This window comes from Oryzias latipes, chromosome 15, assembly GCF_053564925.1.
Source record: "Oryzias latipes strain Hd-rR chromosome 15, Olatipes_Hd-rR_3.1".
Lineage (NCBI taxonomy): Eukaryota > Metazoa > Chordata > Actinopteri > Beloniformes > Adrianichthyidae > Oryzias > Oryzias latipes.
Genome location: NC_136251.1, coordinates 21214234 through 21234524, shown reverse-complemented (window position 1 = coordinate 21234524; position 20291 = coordinate 21214234). Strand labels below are relative to the sequence as shown.

The following is a 20291-nucleotide window of genomic DNA, read 5'->3' as shown; positions in this document are numbered from 1 at the left end:
AGTGTTTAGGCCGATATGGACTCACTGAGCGTCTGTGAGACATTACCTAAGTAGAAAGCAGGAGATGTTAGTCACAGTCTCTCCTCCTCTTGTAGATTAGTCAAACACAATGGTAACCTTCCATGTTCACTCATCACTTCCACAGCTAAAGTGGAGGGGAGTTGAAATGCACCTCATGTTTGTGGGGGTTTCCAGAGAAGAACACAGTGCCCTCTGCTGAAACATTTGAACTTTTCTGCCCGGAAAGCTGCTGCACAACTAATCGTGACCAAAATACAATGCAGCATTCAGACTTGTTTGCACCTTTTTGATGTGCTTTGTGTGTCTTTTTCAAAATAAAACCAGCAAATACTTAGTGGATTTTACTTTCCTCCTCAGGACTTTGACAAACCCAGTCCACCCCAGAAACCCTTACCTGCAGATCCATTACGGAGGGGCACTCCATCAGGTCACAGCATTGGGGGCCACATTCCAAGGACAGGGGCCCTGCCAATACCCATCCCCACTGTGCCCCGGCCACCTCCCCCTCTCTCTTTACCCAGCAGGTATTTCACTAAGCTGTTCACATTAGTACAGCAGAGGATTTTTTGTAGTTTTGTTTTTTTTGCCTTTTATAATTTTCTTGGTCAGATGGATGAAACTATGGGATGTACATTTGATTTTATTATTTTTAGATTATAATACCTTACCCTAACCATGAAAGCTAAGCATTTAGCTCATACAAAATGAATATAGAAGTTAATGACTTGGTTTTACACTTAAATATCGCTAAAAGAAAAAACGGATTCATTTATATTTCCTGTCATTCTGATATTTCTAATAGTGTTAAATTATAATGAGCTTAAGAAGAATCCTTTGGTGAAAATGTGTGTTTTATCTGAAGCTTTCTTTTCTTTCCAAACAGATAAATTCCTGTTGTTCTTTGGATCTGCGGCGTTGCCCCACAGACCACCAAAGACTCATCCGGCCTGCTGAGCTCTGGCCTCTCTTTGTTCAGAAATCCTTATTTTGCACTAATAACTTAAGACTCTGTTGGAAGTCACTGAAAGCAGAAAATGTTGGAGGGTTCTTAAAAATGTTTTTAAATGGGCTAAGATCACACCACGGTGCTACACCTTTACAAGGTGCTCTTGTCTTCGCTCAGGTACCAAGAAACTATTTATTCAACTATTTAACGTTGGTCCAGTTAGGGTGCAAAGCACTCTGTATGAAGAGAGAGTTTGTTTTGCTTGGGAAATTTTTGAAAAGAAGGAATTCTTGTGTCATTTTAGAAATTCTTTTTACAAATTTTTATGGTGATTTTATACATTTTTCTTGTTGAAAATCTTGAAATGCATTGTCTTTTTGTTTAACCAATATCCTGCTTTAACTAAGTTGGACTTGGGATGAAGATAATGAAAATGAACAGCATTTGTGGCACACTGGGCATTGTTATTTATTTAGTTCTAGCAATCTTTAGTGCTCGTTTAACTTCAGATGCATTCCTTGTCCCGTTGCTGCTATGGTGCTAAAATTCTTTGTTTTTCTATTTGTTCATTTTAGCCTTTTAAAACTCATCTAAACGCTTCTTGGAAATTATTGATCCACCATTTTTTTTGTGTGATATTGCTCTGATTTGAGGTTCCTTGTTTATTTTTTCAATGTGCTGCTTTGAGTTTTAAAAAGTTCTGGTGCCGGTGGATGCTGTAGAGCGTCAACATTTCTGACAGTAAAACACCAAATAAATCATTACGTTTACCATTTCTCTTCATTTTTTCAATTTAGTTCAACTTTGTGAAAAAAACGATCACTCCAAATGTCCACAAGGTTATTAACCTTCTGCTAAAGCCTTCCTTTATTTTGCATTTATGCGTCCAGATCGTTCTGCTCTGCAAACAGAGCGCCAAGGCTGTGCCGCTTTTCTTCAGAAAAATGTGTTTCAATGTGTAACAACTGTCAGAGTTGAGGCTCCTTGCTGAAAAACATTTCTTGTCGTTATGTGGATAAACCTTTTAAATGTAACATCTGTACTATGTTTTTTTTGTAAGTCATCACAAGTGTAAATATGGTATGCCAGTCATTACTTTGTTCTTTTAGTATTGTTTTGTTTTGCAAAAGCACAGAAATGTTATTTGTCTTTATCCACAACGAATGATTGAAGAGAAATTTGATTTTTGTTTTTGTTTTGCTTTAATCTTGAAAAGTTTCAATAACTGTAAACCAAGCTTTAAGGTTTCCGATTTATCGAAATAAAATAAAATAAAAGCGAATAAAAGTTATTTTATGTTTTTGAAGATTTTTTTTTTGTTTTACTTTCATTTTTACTTTGACTCAGAAAAATGCTTATTTTAGGAGAAAAGATTTATTCATCAGTAACTTCTGCACATATTTTTATTGATTGCAGCTGTTATCTTCAATAGTTGAAGGACGCCTTGTGTGTACAGATCAACCAGAGATGATGCTCTTTTGCTACTGTTGGTCTTTCTTCACAATTATTAAAACTTAAAAAGATTTGTTAAAAGTAATGTTGATGCATTTTGGGAAAGTGACAGAAAACTGTCTACAACATCCCAGGTTTGTCCAATACTGCCACCTGTTGGATAACAACAGTTAAACTACTGGACTTCAATTGTTGCCCTACATAAACATGTTGAATATGAATCATAAGGGTCAAACATTTAAAAACAAAAAAAAGGCTTTTCGCATAAAATATGTGACAATGTTCTAATTTGTAGTATTTTGCACAAGAACTCTTTTAAAAGTTAATGGGGAAAAAAATCTTGAATGTTGTTTAAATGTTCGTAATCAGGTTTCTACATTTGTTTTGTTTTTTTACTGTTCTTTCAGCAGCCGGGAGGATATTTAAATTAATATTTTATTTTTTAGAAACTGCATACTCTATTACATGGAGTGTATTCATCAAAGCTAAACGTCACACTCCAATCATCTTCAGATCTCTTTTTTAAGTGTTCCCTGTGGTCTTTTAGGTATGATTATGCTGTTTTTAAAATAAAAAACCTGGGTTGTTTTCTAGGACAAACTTGGTGCAGAGTGGCAGTAGTTCATAAGTAATTCACCTCTGAGTTTTGGTTGTGATTGTTGCCGCGGAGCAACCCCATCCCCCATTCCCTTCCATGTTTCTAAAAGCAAAGAGCTAGGAGCTTGTAGTCCACCCAGTGTATTTTCTATGTCACAAATACATTCTTCTTTAAATGGCATTTTTTTCGGCTGCTTCTAATTTAAAGCAGTTTGCAATAACAAATGCGCAGAAAGACAATTTTCATCTTAATTGTATTTATATATGTCCATCATGAGAGAAATGCCAGAAGAACATGTTAATAACACCAAAAATACAATTTTCCTCAGAGTGGGTCTTTAAAATAGTTTTTTTGTGTTAATTTCTGTTTGTAGTTGATAAATAAGTTGTGCAGATTGCGTTTCATCTGGTGTTCTTTGTAAACAGCAGACATTCCAGTCTCTGCCAATCTACTCCGTCTCACACTAGTGCCTGTGTGTGTGCGTCTGTGTGTGTGTTGATGACCACACTGCCTCTGTGGGATTAGTAGCCACATGACAACACTGGGCTGGACGCCCACTGAGCCCTTCATTGTGTTTTGCTCGCAGCAGACGCAGTCTCACTGCAGCCGCTTCACTGAAAGCTGGAGATTTCCAGGCTTCATTTGTATGATCCTGTAAATGAGGTCGAAAGCGGACAGACTCTGTTGTGATGGAGCAGGACGTTGCCAGTTTAGGTGGAGAGGACTACTTTGCGGGGAACTCGCCCTGTTGCTCCGACTCTGAGGCTTTGAGTCAAGGAGACAAAGATTCTGCTGACATCTTGGAGCTGAATCAGTTTGATGGACTTCCTTATTCATCTCGGTTTTACAAACTGATGGAGGAGAGGAAAGAGCTGCCAATGTGGAGGGCAAAGAGTGAATTCATGGACACGCTGGCCAATCAACAGTTTGTTGCTGTCAGTGGCTTTGCCAAAACAGGAAGAAGTTCTCAAGTGAGTGTGTCATTTTTTTATGCCAATATTTTTGCAAAGATGTTTCTTAAAAAAAAAAAAAAATCTCACTTTTCTTTTATTGCAGATTCCCCAGTGGTGTGCTGAGTTCTGCCTGTCAGTCCAGTTCCGGCACGGCATGGTGGTTTGCACCCAGATCCATTCCCAGCAGGCTGTTGATCTGGCCCTGAGAGTGGCAGATGAGATGGATGTGAATGTCGGCCATGAAGTGGGTTACAGCATACCTCTGGAGAAATGTTGCGCCAGTGAGACGGTACTAAGGTGTGCAAACACAAATGTCTGTTCTTGCCACAGATGTGTCCAGAGTTCCTTTTTTTTTTTCTCTTTTTGTAAGAATGCGTGGTCGTGATACCCCGCCTTAAAGAGTGGTGAACAAAAGGCTTGAGGGGCTCTTTTCAAGGGCTTCACACCAGCTGCCCGTCTCCCTGTCGACCCATATGTCACACTCACCACGAGGGTCCCTCATACGTCATGCAGAACAAAAGCACTCAGCACAACAAGGGAAGGGAGATAAACTGGGATTTAATCCAAATAAAAGATGAAATGTTTGTGAATACTTTCCTAAATTCAAGCATAACATCATCATTCAACGCAGGTTCTGCACAGACAACATGCTCCTCCGGGAGATGATGTCCGACCCTTTGCTTGAGCGCTATGGTGTGGTGATTGTGGACCAGGCCCACCAGAGGACTGTAGCCGCCGACATACTTCTTGGCCTGCTGAAGAACATCACTCTGCTGAGGCCAGAGCTGCGAGTGGTTGTCATGTCGGCTGTCGAGCCCACCCCAAAGCAGCTGACCCACCTCTCAGGGTCAGAGGTGCCCGTGATGCGCATAGAGACGCAGGGTGCAGGGGAGGTGGTGTACACCAGCTCCGGCGGCAACTACTTCTGCTCAGCTCTGCGTCTCGTTCTGGAGATCCATCACTCTGAGGAGTGGGGCGATGTGGTTGTGTTTCTAGTCACAACGCAGGTAAAAAAAAAAAATACACAAATAAACAAAAATACTGCATTAAACATGGCTTAGTGCAGGGGAGTCCAAATCTAAAGAGGGACAGATTTGGTGAGGTGAAATTGTGTGAGGCCCAACCAATCGTTCTGCGTTATTCTTTGAAAATTAAGTATTTAATAACTGTTTTTTGGTAGCAACGGGATACTTTTAATATTTTCACATAGAACCGAATCAAAATATATATTTTTACAAAAGTCACTGAGAATTTCATATTTGATGACCAGAATCAAATAAAGAAAAACGTCTGTCTGGAAAAATAACCTTTTTCTTGACACTAAATCTGGGTTCATTTGAAATGTTGCATATTATTTATTATTTAATCTTCACTGTAAACTTCTAAATTCAAATCATCTGAGCAGAAAAATAACACAAATAGTTATCTTATTCAGAAACCACTGCAAATCATAATAGCTTATTTCTCTTCTGTTCCACCAGGAAATAGACCTGGCCCATGACATCCTGTGTCACGAAGGGCGCAGCTTACCACCCCACCTGGGCGAGTTGGTTCCAATCGTGATGCATCCCGGCCAACCAGGGAGTCTGCCGGAAACAGAGCGGGCACGGAGAGTGATCCTCACAAGCAGCCCGAATGAGGACTTCTTCTGGGCTGTTCGTTCCATAAGATTTGTTATTGATGCTGGTCTGGAGAAAAGATGGGTGCGTTTGTCTCCCTTTTATACTGGAACAGATTTATAAAATGCTGGGAAAGTGTGGAATTGTGGAATGTTAAATGCGAAGATGTCCAGAACTTAAAGTTTCAAAATTTTAAAGGAGAGCAGAAACGTAAATCTCATATATTTTTAAAATATAGTCCAAGATATATAAATATTTTAAATATATACATATTTTAGACTTTCAATAACTTTGGATATTTGCAATAAAAAGTTGTGTGGTTTATAGATTCAAACAAACTTTTAAAGATTATAGGGAAGTTTTATCTACTAAAAGAAACCCTGACATAGTAAGATATAAAATTATATGTAAATAAATCAATATATTTTTTACATTTTTACATAATTTCCTCAACCCCATGTTTGTGGAATATTTCTGACTTTTGTAAATGTTTACTCTGGCGTAAATATACACCAAAAAATTCTCTCTAATTGTGCTCCAGGTCTTCAACCCCAGAATCAGGGCAAACTCAGCCGTTATCCAGCCGATCAGCGCAGGTCAAGCAGAGAGTCGCAAACAGTTGACAGGCCCGGATGGTGAGAAGAAGTTACCAAACCAACACTTTAACTGCGGCTGCTACATTTCCGGCTCCATTCCTTACTTTAAGGTGTGATGTTCTGTTCCGTAGGGAAATGTTTTTGTTTGTATCCAAATGATAGACAGCTTCCTGCAGAGGTTCGCCCTCATATTGTGGAGTCTGACATCGCCTCCACTGTGCTGTTCCTCAAGAGGATGGACATCTCTGGGATGGGTCACTGTCACTTCATAGACAGACCAGGTGGGATTCATGAAACTTATCATTCCTGAAAATTCCTGTCGTTTTTGAATTTTCACTCTCATGTGGGTTGCATCTTCTCCCCCTTTTTGATCCGGCAGACAGGAACTTTTTTTTTTTTTAATTGAAGGGCAGTCAGCCGTGCTTCAACCGAGCCGACAGCTCTTGTTCTGCTAGCATCCTTTCAGAGCTGACCTCCTTGTGTGTTCCTTTGTTTGCACAGCTTTGCATGCCCCCTCTAACACAAATACACATTGAGCCTCCCATTAGATGATTAAAAGTATGCTTGAGCGGGTGAAAACTGGAACTATGCCTTTGTCTTCCTTCAATGTTCAGCAAAAACAAGTGTTTTTTTACAAGCGAAATCATAACCCCCGTCATGTTGCATCGTGGTGCACGGCAGATGTTGGTGAGGATTAAAGAAATCCTAATCCATTCGTTCCATAAGTCCTAACAGGCTGGTGTTTCATGCAGATCACATCAATGGGTCACTGCTTGAGTTTCTTGGTTATCTTCTTGTTAAATGAAATGCTGTTTTTGATTTATGGTTTAAAACCCTTTTTTCCCCTCAGATCCTGAAGGTTTAATGCAGGCCCTGGAGGAACTAGACTACCTAGCAGCTTTAGACAATGACGGCAACCTCTCTGAGATGGGCATCATCATGTCTGAGTTCCCCCTGGAGCCGCAGATGGCTAAAACCGTGCTGGCCTCCTGTGAGTTCGACTGCGTCAGCGAGGTGGTCATCATTGCTGCCATGTTAACAGGTGACATTCTGCAAAAAACACCACATTTATCCTTCAGTTTTCTAAGATCACTTAATCCCTTTTGGGGTCACAGGTTGCTGGAGCCTATCCCAGCCACCAGTCACGGCACATATGAAGCAAATTAAGTTTTTATTCACAGTCGTGATGTACGGTTTCATGTTTTTTAGTACCATCTTGCTTCATTGACCCTCCTGGGGAGCTGAAAGCAGAGGCAAACCGCAGCCACATGAAGTTCCAGCACCCAGAAGGAGACCACTTTACCCTCATCAACATCTACAAGGCCTTCAAGCAGCATCAGCAGGATCCATGTAGGTTCCAAAAGCCTGCTCTATAACTAAAAAACAAAGTAACTGTGTCAGTCAATTTATCATATAACATACTTGAGTCCTCTGCTAGACTCTAACGAAGAAAAGTGGTGTCAGGATTTCTTCCTGAGCCACACGGCTCTGCTGATGGCCGACGCCCTCCATGCTGAGCTGACAGACACTCTGAAGAGGATCGAGCTGCCTATCTCGGTACCCGCCTTTGGATCTCGAAGCAACACCCTGAACGTGAAGACTGCGCTGCTCGCCGGTTTCTTCATGCAGGTCAGAAGTTTCATCCAGTGCAGCATTTTTGTGGAAGGAACTTTGACGATGTCTGGACTTCAAAAATTCCAGAATATGTTCGATCATTTAATCTCTGGAGTTTGACTTCTTAAACTATTTTTTTTCCTAAGGTGGCACGGGATGTAGACGGGTCCGGAAACTATTTTATTTTGACGAACAAGCATGTGGCACAGATCCATCCCCTCTCTGGCTATGGAGCCAAAAGCCCTAAGCGGGGCCTGCCTGAGTGGGTGCTGTTCCACGAACACAGCTTCTCAGAGGACAACTGCCTCCGTACTGTAACTCACATCACACCAGAAGAGTAAGCCTCCATTATATTCATTCTTTCTACTGTTTGTTTTGTTTTGTTTTAGACATTAAATTGATCTAGAATTTCAGTCAGTTTTGCAGATTCTGGTTCTTCCTTTTTCAGTATTTACTGTTGAATATTATAGATCCACAGGACTGTTGCAGTTTCTGTCATCCGTTAAAAACAGACAAACAAATCAAAAATGGGTTTCTTGAGCATTGATCGATTCTCCTTTTCCACTCTTAGGTTCATTCAGATGACACCTCAGCATTTTTTTCACAATCTGCCACCGAGTGAGAGCAAAGACATCCTCCAAAACCTTTTCCATCACGCGGCTCGTCGGTGCAGGGAGGAGAAACGTCCGTCACAGGAGGAGCGACAGCAGGAGCAGACCTCGGAGCGCTGCGTCTTACAGTAACCAGCAGAACCCCCGTTATCTGCAGGAGTAACAACACTGTGTGGTCCACCTGAGCCCAGTCCAGATCACTGCAACACTTTCAAATCAAACCTGATCCCTTCAGTTTTTCTTTCTTTACATTTTTATGTTGATAATTGAACTAATTTATACAAAAATAAATGAACATTTTCATCTGGCTTCTACTGAATTTGCTTTAAAATGTACAATTAATAATTGTGTACAACATTTCAATGCATTTCCAACTTTCCACTTATTCTTTTTGCTTTTTATAGATGCAAAATAAGGTCATTTTGGAGCAGAAGTGGAATATTTGCATCAATAAGCGTCAACGGGTTGAATTCTTTTTTGGATCATTATCCATCAAACTAGGATAGATTTCAGGTTATCTATAGTTTTTTTTTTTATTACTTCATAAAGGTTTGTTAGATTTCTCTTTATTGTTCAAGTTTTAAGTAGAGAACAAAAAAAAAAAGAACAAAGAAATGATATTCCATATAAAATGAACAATGAAAAATTCACAGCAAACCAACATTTTCACATACAGTATCATAAACACACACGTTTGCATTGAGTGTTGCTTAATTATTGCACAACAAAAAACAGTTTCCTTCATTTCTGCAACCATTAGATACTTAACTTTTAAATGATCAACTTTTCAACCCATAGTTTTTGAGAAAAACAGATGTCAAAAACAAACTTTTTTCAATTTGAACTCTGCAGAAAAATAAAGATCTTTTCAAACCCTGTTGTCTAACATTTGACCTGGTTCAAAGGCGTAGGGAGGTGAAATTAGCTTTAAAAACGTCGTCACCTGAGTTTGTCCCCATTAGTTACTGTTGCTGAATGTTTTGCACGCCGAGCATTTGCTTTTTTATTGATCGCGTCTCTCTGTGCTGTCACTTCCTGTTTGTGGGGTCAGCTGCTGCAGGAGTTGAATGTAGAGCTGGATGCGGTCCAGGAGGGGTGCGCTCTTGTCTGTGCGCAGCAGCTTTGAGTAAACACTCTTGTAGGTTTTTAACGTCTCCTCATCCTTGCCGCTGTAATCAGATTTCAGAGTTCTGGTCAAACGTTGCATTTAATGACACAAAAGCTTCTGAGGCGTCCAGCTGCAGCTCACCTTGGCTTCCGCTTTCCTGTCGCCATCAGTTTGATGATCTGCAGCAGCAGGAAACAGAAACTTGGTTCAAACACGCCAATTAACTTGGTCACTTCTGGAAGGTCTAGTCCCGGCGTGGCGGCCATATCAGAACAGAGGGCGGATTCAGAAGCAGCTGGTTGACTTGACTAAAAGACAAATAAAAGGGAAAAAAATGAAGTATAGAGGCCATAACCTAGAAAAAAGGATTTCTTTGACACCTACTTCCTCCTGCTTTTCCAGCAGCTCCTTCTGGATCAGCCTGAAAGCGTGGTGAGCTTCGGTCATGATCTCCATCGCTCCAGTCAAGCTCTTCAGCTTAGTCAAGCTGCTGCTCTGACCTTTTAGAAACATTATATTGCAGGAAGATCTCATAGAGGGAAAAAAAATCGTATTTTCACATGATTGCCTTTTTATCGCGACTTGCTCACCTGCCATGGTAAACTCAGCAAAAGCCACCCTCTCCAGTAAAGTGCGGAGCAGCTCACAGGGAGCTTCTTTCAGGCTGAGGAACAAAGAGACGGCTTTGCTGTAGTGAAGCTCCGCCAGGCTGCGGTGTTGTTTCCTTAAGTGTTCGTCTCCCACCTGCAACACAATGACGGGCTGGAAATCAGAACACATTCACTAATAGACAGAAAGCGTCTTTCCTTTAAAAAATGTTGTATTTACTGAAACCCAAAAGCTCAGAGAACAAGGAAAAGAGACTAAATCATTATGGACACATAACAGATAATAACAGATAATACATGACTACCGGTAGTTTGTAGTCACTAGTCCAGAAAAAGTTCTTGCGTGACGTTTTTACCTCACAAAAAAAAACAATCTCCAAACTATGTTTTTAGTTTTAACTATTAGGTATCACAATCGTAAAGTACTAATCTAGAACCCAGAAAAGGGGGTGTCCCACCTGGTTGCGAAAGCAGCTGTGGTACATAGAGGCCAGGCGGTGATGGATGGTTGCAGCTCTGTACTGGTAGAGCGGCTGGCGGGCAGATTCAGTCTGCAGGTCACAGTATTTCAGGGACTTTATCATGGCCTCTGTCACTTCCCGCTCAATCTTGAGGATAAAAGAAAAGGAGAGACGTGTTATTAGAATCTTAATTCTACTTTAAATCAGTACTGGAAGGTATGTAAAAAGAAATGGTTTATCATTTCTGTTGTACAAATGAGGAAGAAAATGGAATAACTGATTTAAAGTGGAGAATGCAAGCTTCAATCCCTTCAGCAATGTTTCATTTAAAGACACACTCTACATGCTAAATGTTTTAATGTTTTAAGTCAGTTTCAGAATTAACTTCATAATTTTATGTTACAATTAGGAAAGCTATCATTAAGTGGTAAGTCGTTTAATTTTCACTGACTTTTAGCTTCATTTGGACTATTTGATATGCAGTATTGACATTTTACACAATGAAACTTTGTGTAATTTCATTCAAGCATTACACAGTACTTCATAGAAATAATTCATAATTGGTTTGATTGTTTTTTTAAACACCACAAAGAAACAACATTGATCGCTCAGAAAAATCACTAAGAAAGCTTTTTTCTATTTCTCCAAAGTGGTTTCATGTTTTCAGAGTGAATTATTATAAATTAATATTTAAGTTCTTTTCTTTTGGAGGTTTTCTGTTTAGGTTTCTAACTATCTTTAGGTAATCAGTGTTTCCACATTTTACTTGTGTTCTTCAGTAATAATCATGTACATTTATCATTATTACATCCTAGAAAACTGTCAACTTTTGCAGGTACAATCGTCTGTTTGGTATAAAAGGCCATTTCAAGGAGAGCTTTGAGCCACTTTGGAGACTTTCAGACCGCGTGATCCTACTAATTTAATTTATCCTTAATCCAGATTAATAATTTCCAATTATTTTTTAATTACCGGTACTTGTTTGTCTTTTGAACATTCTGAGACCCTACTTCACCCATCAGCATTCACCCATTTACACACAAACATGCCCATATTGTCAGTATATTCATTTGACCTCTTTATCATTGTTTATTTTTTTGTGTAAATTCTCGAATTTATATTAAAAAGACAGTCAATTTAATTTTCCTTCATGATTTGGTGATTTCAGAGGAAAATGTGCTACCTGCAGTGTTTAGGTTAATAAAAATATCCTTACTTAATTTAAAAAAAATATCCTCAATAAATATTGTTTCCTTCTAATCAGAGGCAGTGTCTTTAGGACTAATAAAATGTAATGTTAGGAAATATTATTAAAGAATTCATTTCAAGTTAGACCAAAACAAGGAATACAAAATTGGTGAATGAAAGTAGAATAGAATAGAATGTTAACTAGCTGCTATAGCTCTAACACTTAAAATACACTTACAAAAATTAATAACAATTGTTCCAATTATTTGTATTACTAAATGGTCAAAATAAGATTCAATATTTAAATAATCTCAAGTGGGTTTGAAAAAGCTTTTGCTTCTTAAAAGCTCATTTTATACCATCTATCTTAGTTTATAGTGGTAGTTGTATGATTTCTGCGTGTAAATGTTGTTTTTTATTAGAACTACATAAGTCAGAGAAGTGGTGTAACCCACCTGCTCCTGGGCCTTTCTGGATAACGGGGCAAAGTCTTGCAGAAGTGTAGCCAGAGTGAAATATGTGGTGGAAAGCTCCCAGTTCACACTGTCCCAGACTGCAGGGTGAGTCTCCCTGCTTCCCAGTGACCTCATGGCACTCAGGTAATAGTCAATAGCCTGAAATACCAAAAGCATATTTAAACAAACTGTCCGAGTGGAAAAATGTGTTGGATATTAGGTGAAAAGGAGATGAACATGGCACCTTGTTGTAGTAAAGCGCCTCTTCTGGAGAGAACTCTCCTCTGCTCTCGTCGGCCAAAGTGGTGCAGTGAGCCTGAGCACAGATTCTCATCAAGCGGCCCGTGTTGCACAGCAACAGCGCCGTGTTGGTTTTGTCCCTGATGGCCTCAAAGTCACCGATTCCTTTCTCGAAGAAGGAAAAACTCTTCTTCCACAACTCCTGCTCAGTTGTTGACACCGGCTTTTTCACTAAGAGAGGGGAAATAATGATTATATTCCAGATCTTTGTGATTGTTATGCGGTTTTCCGTCTAGTAAAAAGGTATTATGAATTAAAAGAAACAAAAAAAGTACCCTCTTTGTCCGTTTGCAAGGCTGCAGCTTGATTCATGTAGAAGACTCCCATCTCGTTGCGGATGTTTCCCAGCCTTTTGAGGAGCTGGGGCAGCTGATCAGAGTTATCATCTCTCAGGGCCTCAGAGATGAGCAGCTCGTGCGCTGCCTCGTAGCATTTGCTGCTCACAAACAGCTGGTACTCCGGGTCCATGGCCAGGTCAGTCACCATGTTAAAGGCTAGAGGATGGAAAAGATACAAATTTGAATCCAAAAGGAATTTAAAAAAAAAAAAAAACTTTCAAGGATCATATCTCACAGTACTTTTGTAGCAAAGCTTTTAAGAGGTTTGCTTTAACCGTAACTGAAAAAAAAGATAAAGCACACCAGCAGTGGAAAAGGGCCTCCATGTCAACACATCACTGTGTAGTGACTGACCCTGGCAGCTGCTCTCTCTGTGCAGGCTGTGCAGGATTTCCTGATCGTCTTTAGTCTGATAGCTGTACTCCTCCAGGTAAGCCGCTCGGTTGTTGGCGTTCTGGGCCAGCATCAGCTGGATGTCGCCGCACAGAGACAGGCACTGACTGTGGAACTGCAGAACCTGTGGGCTTAGGGTTCCATTCACTGAGCAGTAAGCATCTGGGCCAAAAATCAAAGACAGAATCCGTTTTTTAGTTTATAAAACTTTAAATAATTAACATAATGATGCTAAACAGGATGGCCTCACCATAGCACTGCATGGATAGCTTGATGTAGCGCAGGGCTCTGCCGTACTTCAGCAGGTTAGTGGCCGCGTCGGACAGGACATAGTAGGCCTTGGAAGCTTTGAGGAACAGCTGCATCTTCATGTGGTACTGCCAGGAGCCGGGGATCATCCCTGAGCGCGTCGGGTGCTTCTGGTCTGCCTGCACAGGCCCCGCTGCTTCAGCAAAAACATGCATCAAAACCAAGAGTGTCCGCTTTGATTTAGTGAGGCATGGCATGAAGCACTGAAAGTAGACTGACCTCGTTCAAGCAGAAGGGAAATCCCTTTCTCTGCAGCAGAGGCTCCGTCCTCGTATTTGAGGGGAATGGGTGTGTTTGGATCTGCAGCAGGGAGATCGCTTTCTTTTTTGATGCTGCCGTCCACCGCCTTCAACCCCTGTGAGTCCCAGCACAGACATTTATTTGAATTTCCATCCCTGCAGAGCTCTTTCAAAAAGCGTCTCCTGTCATCCTGAAGAAGAGACTTATTTGACGAGACACGTGTTTGAAGAACTTGCCAGCAGCACGTAGCTCAGGATGTGTCTGCACCGCTCCTCCTTGTCTTGAGAGACGGGGAAAGAACCGCTTGGCTACATAAAAAAAGGAACATAATTATCAGCAACATTTGCTATAAAAATGCCCCGTTTTTACTCCAAACTTTCAGAAAACTAATGCTTTTGTCATGCTGACTCAGGCTTTTCCTAGTGGGGTCAAAGCTATGGCAATTTCAAAATAAGAGCATACAACATTTAAAAGAAAAGAAAAAAATCAATAAAGTGGCAACCATTGACTGTATATGAGAACTGGACTTAGTGACCCCTCTACCCTCATGGTCCAAACAGGAAGAACCTGCTGGTTCCAAGAAGCCAAAAATCCTATAGTCTTCTATAGAGGAATAAATAGCTATTGCTTAATCATTCTATTTGTCAGAATAACCATTCTTGCTCTACTAACTTTTTTATTAACATGTTCTTGCTAATCCAAATTTTTTTATGATATCATAAAAGTATGCAGTCTCACGTTGAACATTTAAAAATGTTCAATTGACAGGTTCTCTTGAGTCAGCTTTCAAATGGTAGATTTGTGGACTTCCAACAAGCTCACTCCTGATTGGTGAGAGTGGTTGCCATAGAAATGATGACTCAGATCGACTCAGACAAATCCCCATTTACTGACGTCGGCTGGTTCCAACATTGTGGCATTTGTAAGATGCGGCCTATGGGTGACATCACACTTACTGGGTCCAGTCCTCATATACAGTCAATGGTGGGAACTGAACATTTTAGTCCCATCCTCTCTTTTATTTGCTGTTCCGAGGAATTCAGAAGATAAAAAAAATAATCTATCTTTAATAAATGAGTGCATTTTCTGTTGAAAATGGCTCCTGAGCGCAACAGTGGAAGAAGGCGAGATTAAAGCGGTCACTCACTCTGATCTGGTGAGTGGATTTGTATTTCTCAGGGACTGACAGTTCCCCAACAGAGCGGATCACGGCCACCGCTTTGCTATCATCCTGAAGCTTGGAGCCGTTACTGAAGGAGCTGTTCTCATCACTGTCCTCTGTGAGATCCTCTTCCTCCTCCTCCTCCACCCTGTCTTCATCGCTGTAACTGTCCTCCGAGCCACCAGCCCTCAAAGACTCCCCTCCATCGTCTTCAGAAGGCTCGTTGAGCTGGAACAGCTCTGACAGCATGTAGTAAGCTGACGCGATGATCTGGGCACCAAAAAAAAAAAAGCTTTAAAGTTGTTGTTTTTTTCATTTTAAACTTAAAGTGTAAAGGTGTACTTTCAGTTACCTGAGGATGTCTCTCCTGATCAAGAAGTTTGATGCAGTTTAGAAGCAGAGTTCTGACTGGGCCATAGTGCTTTCTGTTTTGCCTCGTCTTCAGCATCAGGTTGCTGGCCACCCTGCGCCACACGACCAAAAATGTAACATCATCTCAGACAAAACACAGAACGCTGAGGAAAAATATTCTAAAACATTCATTAGGTCCAACCCAAAGGTTTATTTATCAACTCCATTGAGTTTTTTTTTTTTTTTGGAAACTCAGACGGTCCTGTCAGGAGAAGAAAACACTCACTTGTAGAGCAGCACGGCTACAGGAAGAGTGAAGGGATTCTGGTACTTCTCCTCCTCGGCTTCCTCACACAGAGTGGTCAGATCATAAAGCTTCACGATGTCACTTCCACTCGCTGTTGGTTGAGCAGAGAAACAAAGACATCATCAGGTAGTAAAAACAACACAGAACAACAAGCACCAATCACGTGAAAATGTTTTTTTTTTTGTTTCCAACCTTTGAAAAGCCAGTAAGTGTGCCCCTCTTTGGTGCAGTTGGACTTCAGGAAGGAGAGAATATTCTGGGCGATGTCTTTCACAACTCTTGTGGAAAAAGTGGAATTTTCCAGATGCGGAATGTCCTCTGTTTTAATCATTTCGTATTTCTGGGAGAAAATAACAAGAATTTAAAAAATCATAAAGTATGATTTCAAATTACAAAACAAAATCCCCATAACAGGTCAACAGTAAAGATTTGTAAAAGAAAAAAAACGTGACGTCTTGCCTCGCTATGCCGCAGTTCAACTGTTTGTATGCTTTTTTTTAAAACAGTGCACTGTGTTCTTCGCCCTAATTGGCTGTAGACCATGTCAGTCAACGTCTTTTGTGGCCTGTCGCCTGTTTAGAATACGTTCAGTTTCCCAAATCTACATATCGCAAGCAAAAAATTATTTTCATTCTACGTATTTTCCTATAAAGCTTTGAACTTTGAGAGTTTAAAAAGAGAGATAAGTGTGAAAGTGTTCCTGTCTGAGAAAAGTGAGGAAAGTGTGTAGTAAGGAGATTTACAGCCTTAAACATACATCCTACCCAACGGATTGCACCTATCTCGAGTTATTTTTAGAACGTAACTCCTGTGATGAATGAGGGAACCCTATACAATTCACTTTAAAGCATAATATTACTGGACTATCTGAGACATACAAGATAAATGATCTAGAAGCAGATTTCTTTGCTTGATCAGCTTTTAATTTATTACTAAACCAGCTTAGCTGCCTTGTGATAGAGTGACCATTTATTATAGACGTGACCAAATGTCTCCCCGATTGACATTCAGCATTAAATAAGTTAGATAGTTCCCAAGTGAGGCTGTGACTGCCATCCCCAGGGGATGGGTCAAATTTGGAGGGCATGTTTCACACTTCCAGGTGTGGGACAATTGATAAGACCAGTTTTATGAGCTGTATTTTAATATTTTTGCAGCCATAAGGCACTAGTAGGTGGCACTGATACTACAAAATTCTGTCCTTTCAAATAGAAAGATTAAAAATCGACATGTTTTCTCCTGGTTACAATTTCAACAAATATAATCTCAGAATATTCAAAATGATGTCTCTGCAAAGACATAAGACATCTGTGTGAATTGGAAATATAACAATATTTGCAATTGTTGGTGATTTGGTAGTTTTGAGTGAATAATATAATTAATTAATATAATACAATATTAGAAATTTACCTGAACAATGCCGTTGACATGAAAACACATAACCAGTTCTGGGACATTGCACATCAGGTTGTCCAGCCAGTAGTCAATACCTGTCAAAATGTTGATTGGTTTATTGCTGTCCCTGAAAAACAGACGCTAATGGTTAGTTAAAAGAAAAAAAAAGAAGTTATAAACAGATAAAATTAGAATAAGTATATAATCAATCTGCCTTAAAATTATAGACTTTTTTTAACTGGATGATGATTGAAACCTTAGCTTCAGACTGACAGCGGGGTATCGACCACCTCCAAATATGGGCATGTTGGATCCAACCAGCATGTGGATGTCCTCAAAGGTCCACATGATGTTTCGCACAAAGTCATTCCTTAAACCCTGCAAAGAATGCAAGTCGTCAAAACTTGTACAGAAAGAATTTAACAGTAATCAATATCACAATCTTTGTTTAATTTTTCAACAATCTTCCCCCCATTTTTCCATAAAACACAGTCTTGTACTTTTTTCCAATCAATTCATTTGATAAAAATACGCGAACAATACATCAAATCCAGTATGAAAAGTGTTTAAACATAAGTATATCAGATAGTGCTGATCTTTATAAAATTCAAAGCTTAAATAAACAAAAAACCTCACAAATGTGTTTTCACCTCATATCCTTTGCAACCCTCAGTGGTGCTTCTTATATCTCTTCACTCTTAGGTGACGCTGTGTTGTTCTATTATTATACTCTTCATAGTATTTTATATGCACCTAGTCATAATGATAAGGAATACTGCCACCTTGTGGCCGGAGTAGTCATTTAATATCCTGAGTCGATCAAAGCTAAATGAATGCAAATAACGGTTAAATATTTCTTAAACTTTCCTTTTTATTTCGAAATTATAAACACATTGAATAATCTTTGAAAATAAAAACAATATCCAGCTCTTGTTTGTGGTGAAATTCCAGACATTTGAATAGAACTTTGTTACCTGGCTGTTCTCGCCTTCATTGAAGAGAGCAGGGAGGTTTTGCTCTTTTAATACTGATGTCACCTGGCCCAGAGCAAATTTACTGTCCGCAGAAACACCTTCCTGAGTATCAAAAGGCATCAGTGTGTTCATTATATTTTTGGGCATTATGTAATTGAACTGAAAACAAACTAAAAAAAAAAAAAAAAAAAATTCTTGCCCGCCACAAAAATTCTCACTGTCTGAAAACAGCTTTTTGACCCGACCATACTTATTGAGCTCACTAGTAAAGCTACCTGTTCAGGAATTTCTGATTCTTGAGCATCTGATGGGCTGGTAAAGGTTGCAGGCCACGAGGAGCTGCACTCTTCAGCATTTTTGTCATCATCCCCCTCATTCATGTTGTCTAACACAGGCTCTGCAGCCCCATCACCATTTATGCTGCAGAAACAAAGAAAAACATGTGATTTTTGGACAGATTATGTAACAAGAAACACGCCCTTAAGTAGAACATTGCACCAAATTATATCTAACACTATCCTAAACAAAAACTTACCTGTAGTAGAGAAACTTTGACAGGATGGCTTTCTGATACCAGTGCTCTTTACTCTTTTTCTTCCGCTGCCATTTCTGATCATTTAGACGCTGGTAAAAATCTTTAAGCCATGTCCAGTCTCCTGTCTAAACATTGCATTAAAAAAAAACACATTACTGTCAAAAATAAAATATAAATGGAAGAATGTAGAAAAGGGATCCACCCTCAAATCTACCTGAGAGGATCTTCTAAAAAGCTCCTGAATGTCCAGCTCGTCTACAAGCAACGTCCTTCCAACCCGGTGAACAGCCATGCTAACGTGGGACTTGCTGTAAGGAATCTTCAAGAGTTTCTTGATGTTCTGAGGATGATAGAGCCCATCATTAAAGTCTGCCATGTCTTCAAATGTCAGAGAGGTAAAAAAAAGGAAAACTCTCCACAAACCTCAGAGTCTGATACCACATCAACACCATTCCCAATACAATCAATGAAGTCATAGGCAATTCCAAAACTAAAATGAAAACAAAGAAATGTGATACATCAATATGTGTTTAAATTGGTTAATTGTTATTAAAAAGAAAAAAAAAGAAATAGATTTTCAGGTTCAAACAAATACATAAAACGTTTTAAAATGTAATTTGGACCTCCCAATGTACTCTAAATCCAAAAATCTTAAGGTCATATGTCATCATTCAGGGACTGGATCTTTAAGAAATAGATGAGGAACCTGGAAAAGGGCTTGCTTTTGCTGCTTGACCCTAAAACAGCGCTGCCAAGCTGGGGGTTTTCCCTCAGCCAGTTGGCAGGTGGCAGCTTCAGGTCCGTCTTCTCCTCAGGGAGGGCATAAGTGCTGGGGGGGGCAGCAGAGTACTTGACCACAGCACTACTCTTCACTTCTCCATTTCCCAAATACATAGTGGGATCCTGGTGAAGCAGGAGACAAAAACATTCATGTTCTAATTAAACAGGAGAGGCAGACATTTGAAGTACAAATCTTAGTTTATTTTTCCTATGACTATGTAATAAGGTCTAATAACTGCATAAATAAGCCTAATAGAAACAAGGATTGCTTGTTAGTGTATAAACAAGACATAAAAACACAACATATTAATATAAACAATTATATAGCTCATTCTTTTATGTTGCTTACCCGTTTGCTGCAATCCTCTGAGCAGGCAGGACTTCCAATGTCTTTATCATTATCCAGGAGGATCCCAGGATTTCTGTCATCGCCAGCTGTTGAGCTCATTTTTTTTTCTACAACACTTTATTATTCCCGCTTAAATTAGCGAAATAATTCGTCGAACAGCTACATTATTATATGTAATTGGTGTTAAGATAATGACGTATCGTTCTTCCGACTCGATGATCTGCCTCCTGACCTGTCGCACGAATCTGTAGTAACAGAAAGTCAGGGTTCTTTCTAGATAGTTCCAGAGCTTGCGAGGCTAAAATAAACCGCACTACTAGCAAAGGTAGAAAAACGATTCAGCTCAAATCACATCAACTAAAACACATGGTTAGTTTTATATCCTCCACATTAATAATAATTTATACTTTCAAACTTCTCCCACTATTTTCGCTCAACAGAACCCCAACTTACACTGTTTTGCCTCTCTTCTGTATCCAACTCGCTTCTTAGCAGTCAACAAACAACGACTTCCGGTTGGAGGAATGCCAAATGCAACATTGATTGTATTTTTACGTTTTGAAGTGGAACATGTTTTGAATTTTTTTTAAGTAAGTTCACAAAAATATTTTAGAACGTAAAATGATGC

At 39.7% G+C, this 20291-nt stretch overlaps 3 protein-coding genes across 15 annotated transcripts in view; 2 read left to right on the top strand and 1 right to left on the bottom strand.

The window, feature by feature from the left end:
• adam12b (ADAM metallopeptidase domain 12b) overlaps positions 1 to 2273 on the top strand; it is an 83166-nt gene extending 80893 nt beyond the window's left edge. For all 7 annotated transcript variants that reach the window (XM_078932470.1, XM_078932474.1, XM_078932472.1 and 4 more), the window contains 2 exons: positions 379 to 545; positions 905 to 2273. In XM_078932470.1, the coding sequence (XP_078788596.1) occupies positions 379 to 545; positions 905 to 908 (171 nt within the window). In that variant the 3' untranslated portion in view covers positions 909 to 2273. The remainder of the gene's footprint in view (positions 1 to 378; positions 546 to 904) is intronic.
• A 1300-nt stretch (positions 2274 to 3573) lies between these two features.
• Positions 3574 to 8718, top strand: dhx32b (DEAH (Asp-Glu-Ala-His) box polypeptide 32b). The gene is made up of 11 exons (XM_020709500.3): positions 3574 to 3988; positions 4074 to 4267; positions 4602 to 4977; positions 5452 to 5673; positions 6131 to 6224; positions 6317 to 6466; positions 7036 to 7227; positions 7395 to 7535; positions 7624 to 7814; positions 7946 to 8136; positions 8371 to 8718. Exons 1-11 carry the CDS (start codon positions 3707 to 3709, stop codon positions 8540 to 8542), a joined length of 2205 nt encoding a protein of 734 aa, XP_020565159.2. The 5' UTR covers positions 3574 to 3706; the 3' UTR covers positions 8543 to 8718.
• Positions 8719 to 8960: 242 nt separating this feature from the next.
• edrf1 (erythroid differentiation regulatory factor 1) lies at positions 8961 to 20187 on the bottom strand. 7 transcript variants are annotated; one of them, XM_078932467.1, is made up of 26 exons: positions 20117 to 20187; positions 19664 to 19908; positions 19241 to 19437; positions 18958 to 19024; positions 18749 to 18874; positions 18535 to 18659; positions 18275 to 18419; positions 18000 to 18101; positions 17282 to 17403; positions 17041 to 17152; positions 15823 to 15970; positions 15610 to 15721; positions 15325 to 15436; positions 14958 to 15242; positions 14047 to 14118; positions 13790 to 13925; positions 13512 to 13706; positions 13172 to 13423; positions 12806 to 13024; positions 12475 to 12701; positions 12231 to 12389; positions 10585 to 10734; positions 10109 to 10262; positions 9903 to 10018; positions 9660 to 9826; positions 8961 to 9579 (listed from the first exon to the last, which is right to left on the bottom strand). In XM_078932467.1, the coding sequence occupies exons 2-26, from the start codon at positions 19760 to 19762 to the stop codon at positions 9414 to 9416; spliced, it is 3765 nt and encodes a 1254-aa protein (XP_078788593.1). In that variant the 5' UTR covers positions 19763 to 19908; positions 20117 to 20187; the 3' UTR covers positions 8961 to 9413. The 7 variants fall into 7 exon arrangements, with proteins under 7 accessions (XP_078788593.1, XP_078788594.1, XP_078788595.1 ...); XM_078932468.1 differs by having other exon boundaries at positions 13512 to 13703; XM_078932469.1 differs by having other exon boundaries at positions 13223 to 13423; positions 13512 to 13703.
• Between the last annotated feature and the right edge of the window lie 104 nt (positions 20188 to 20291).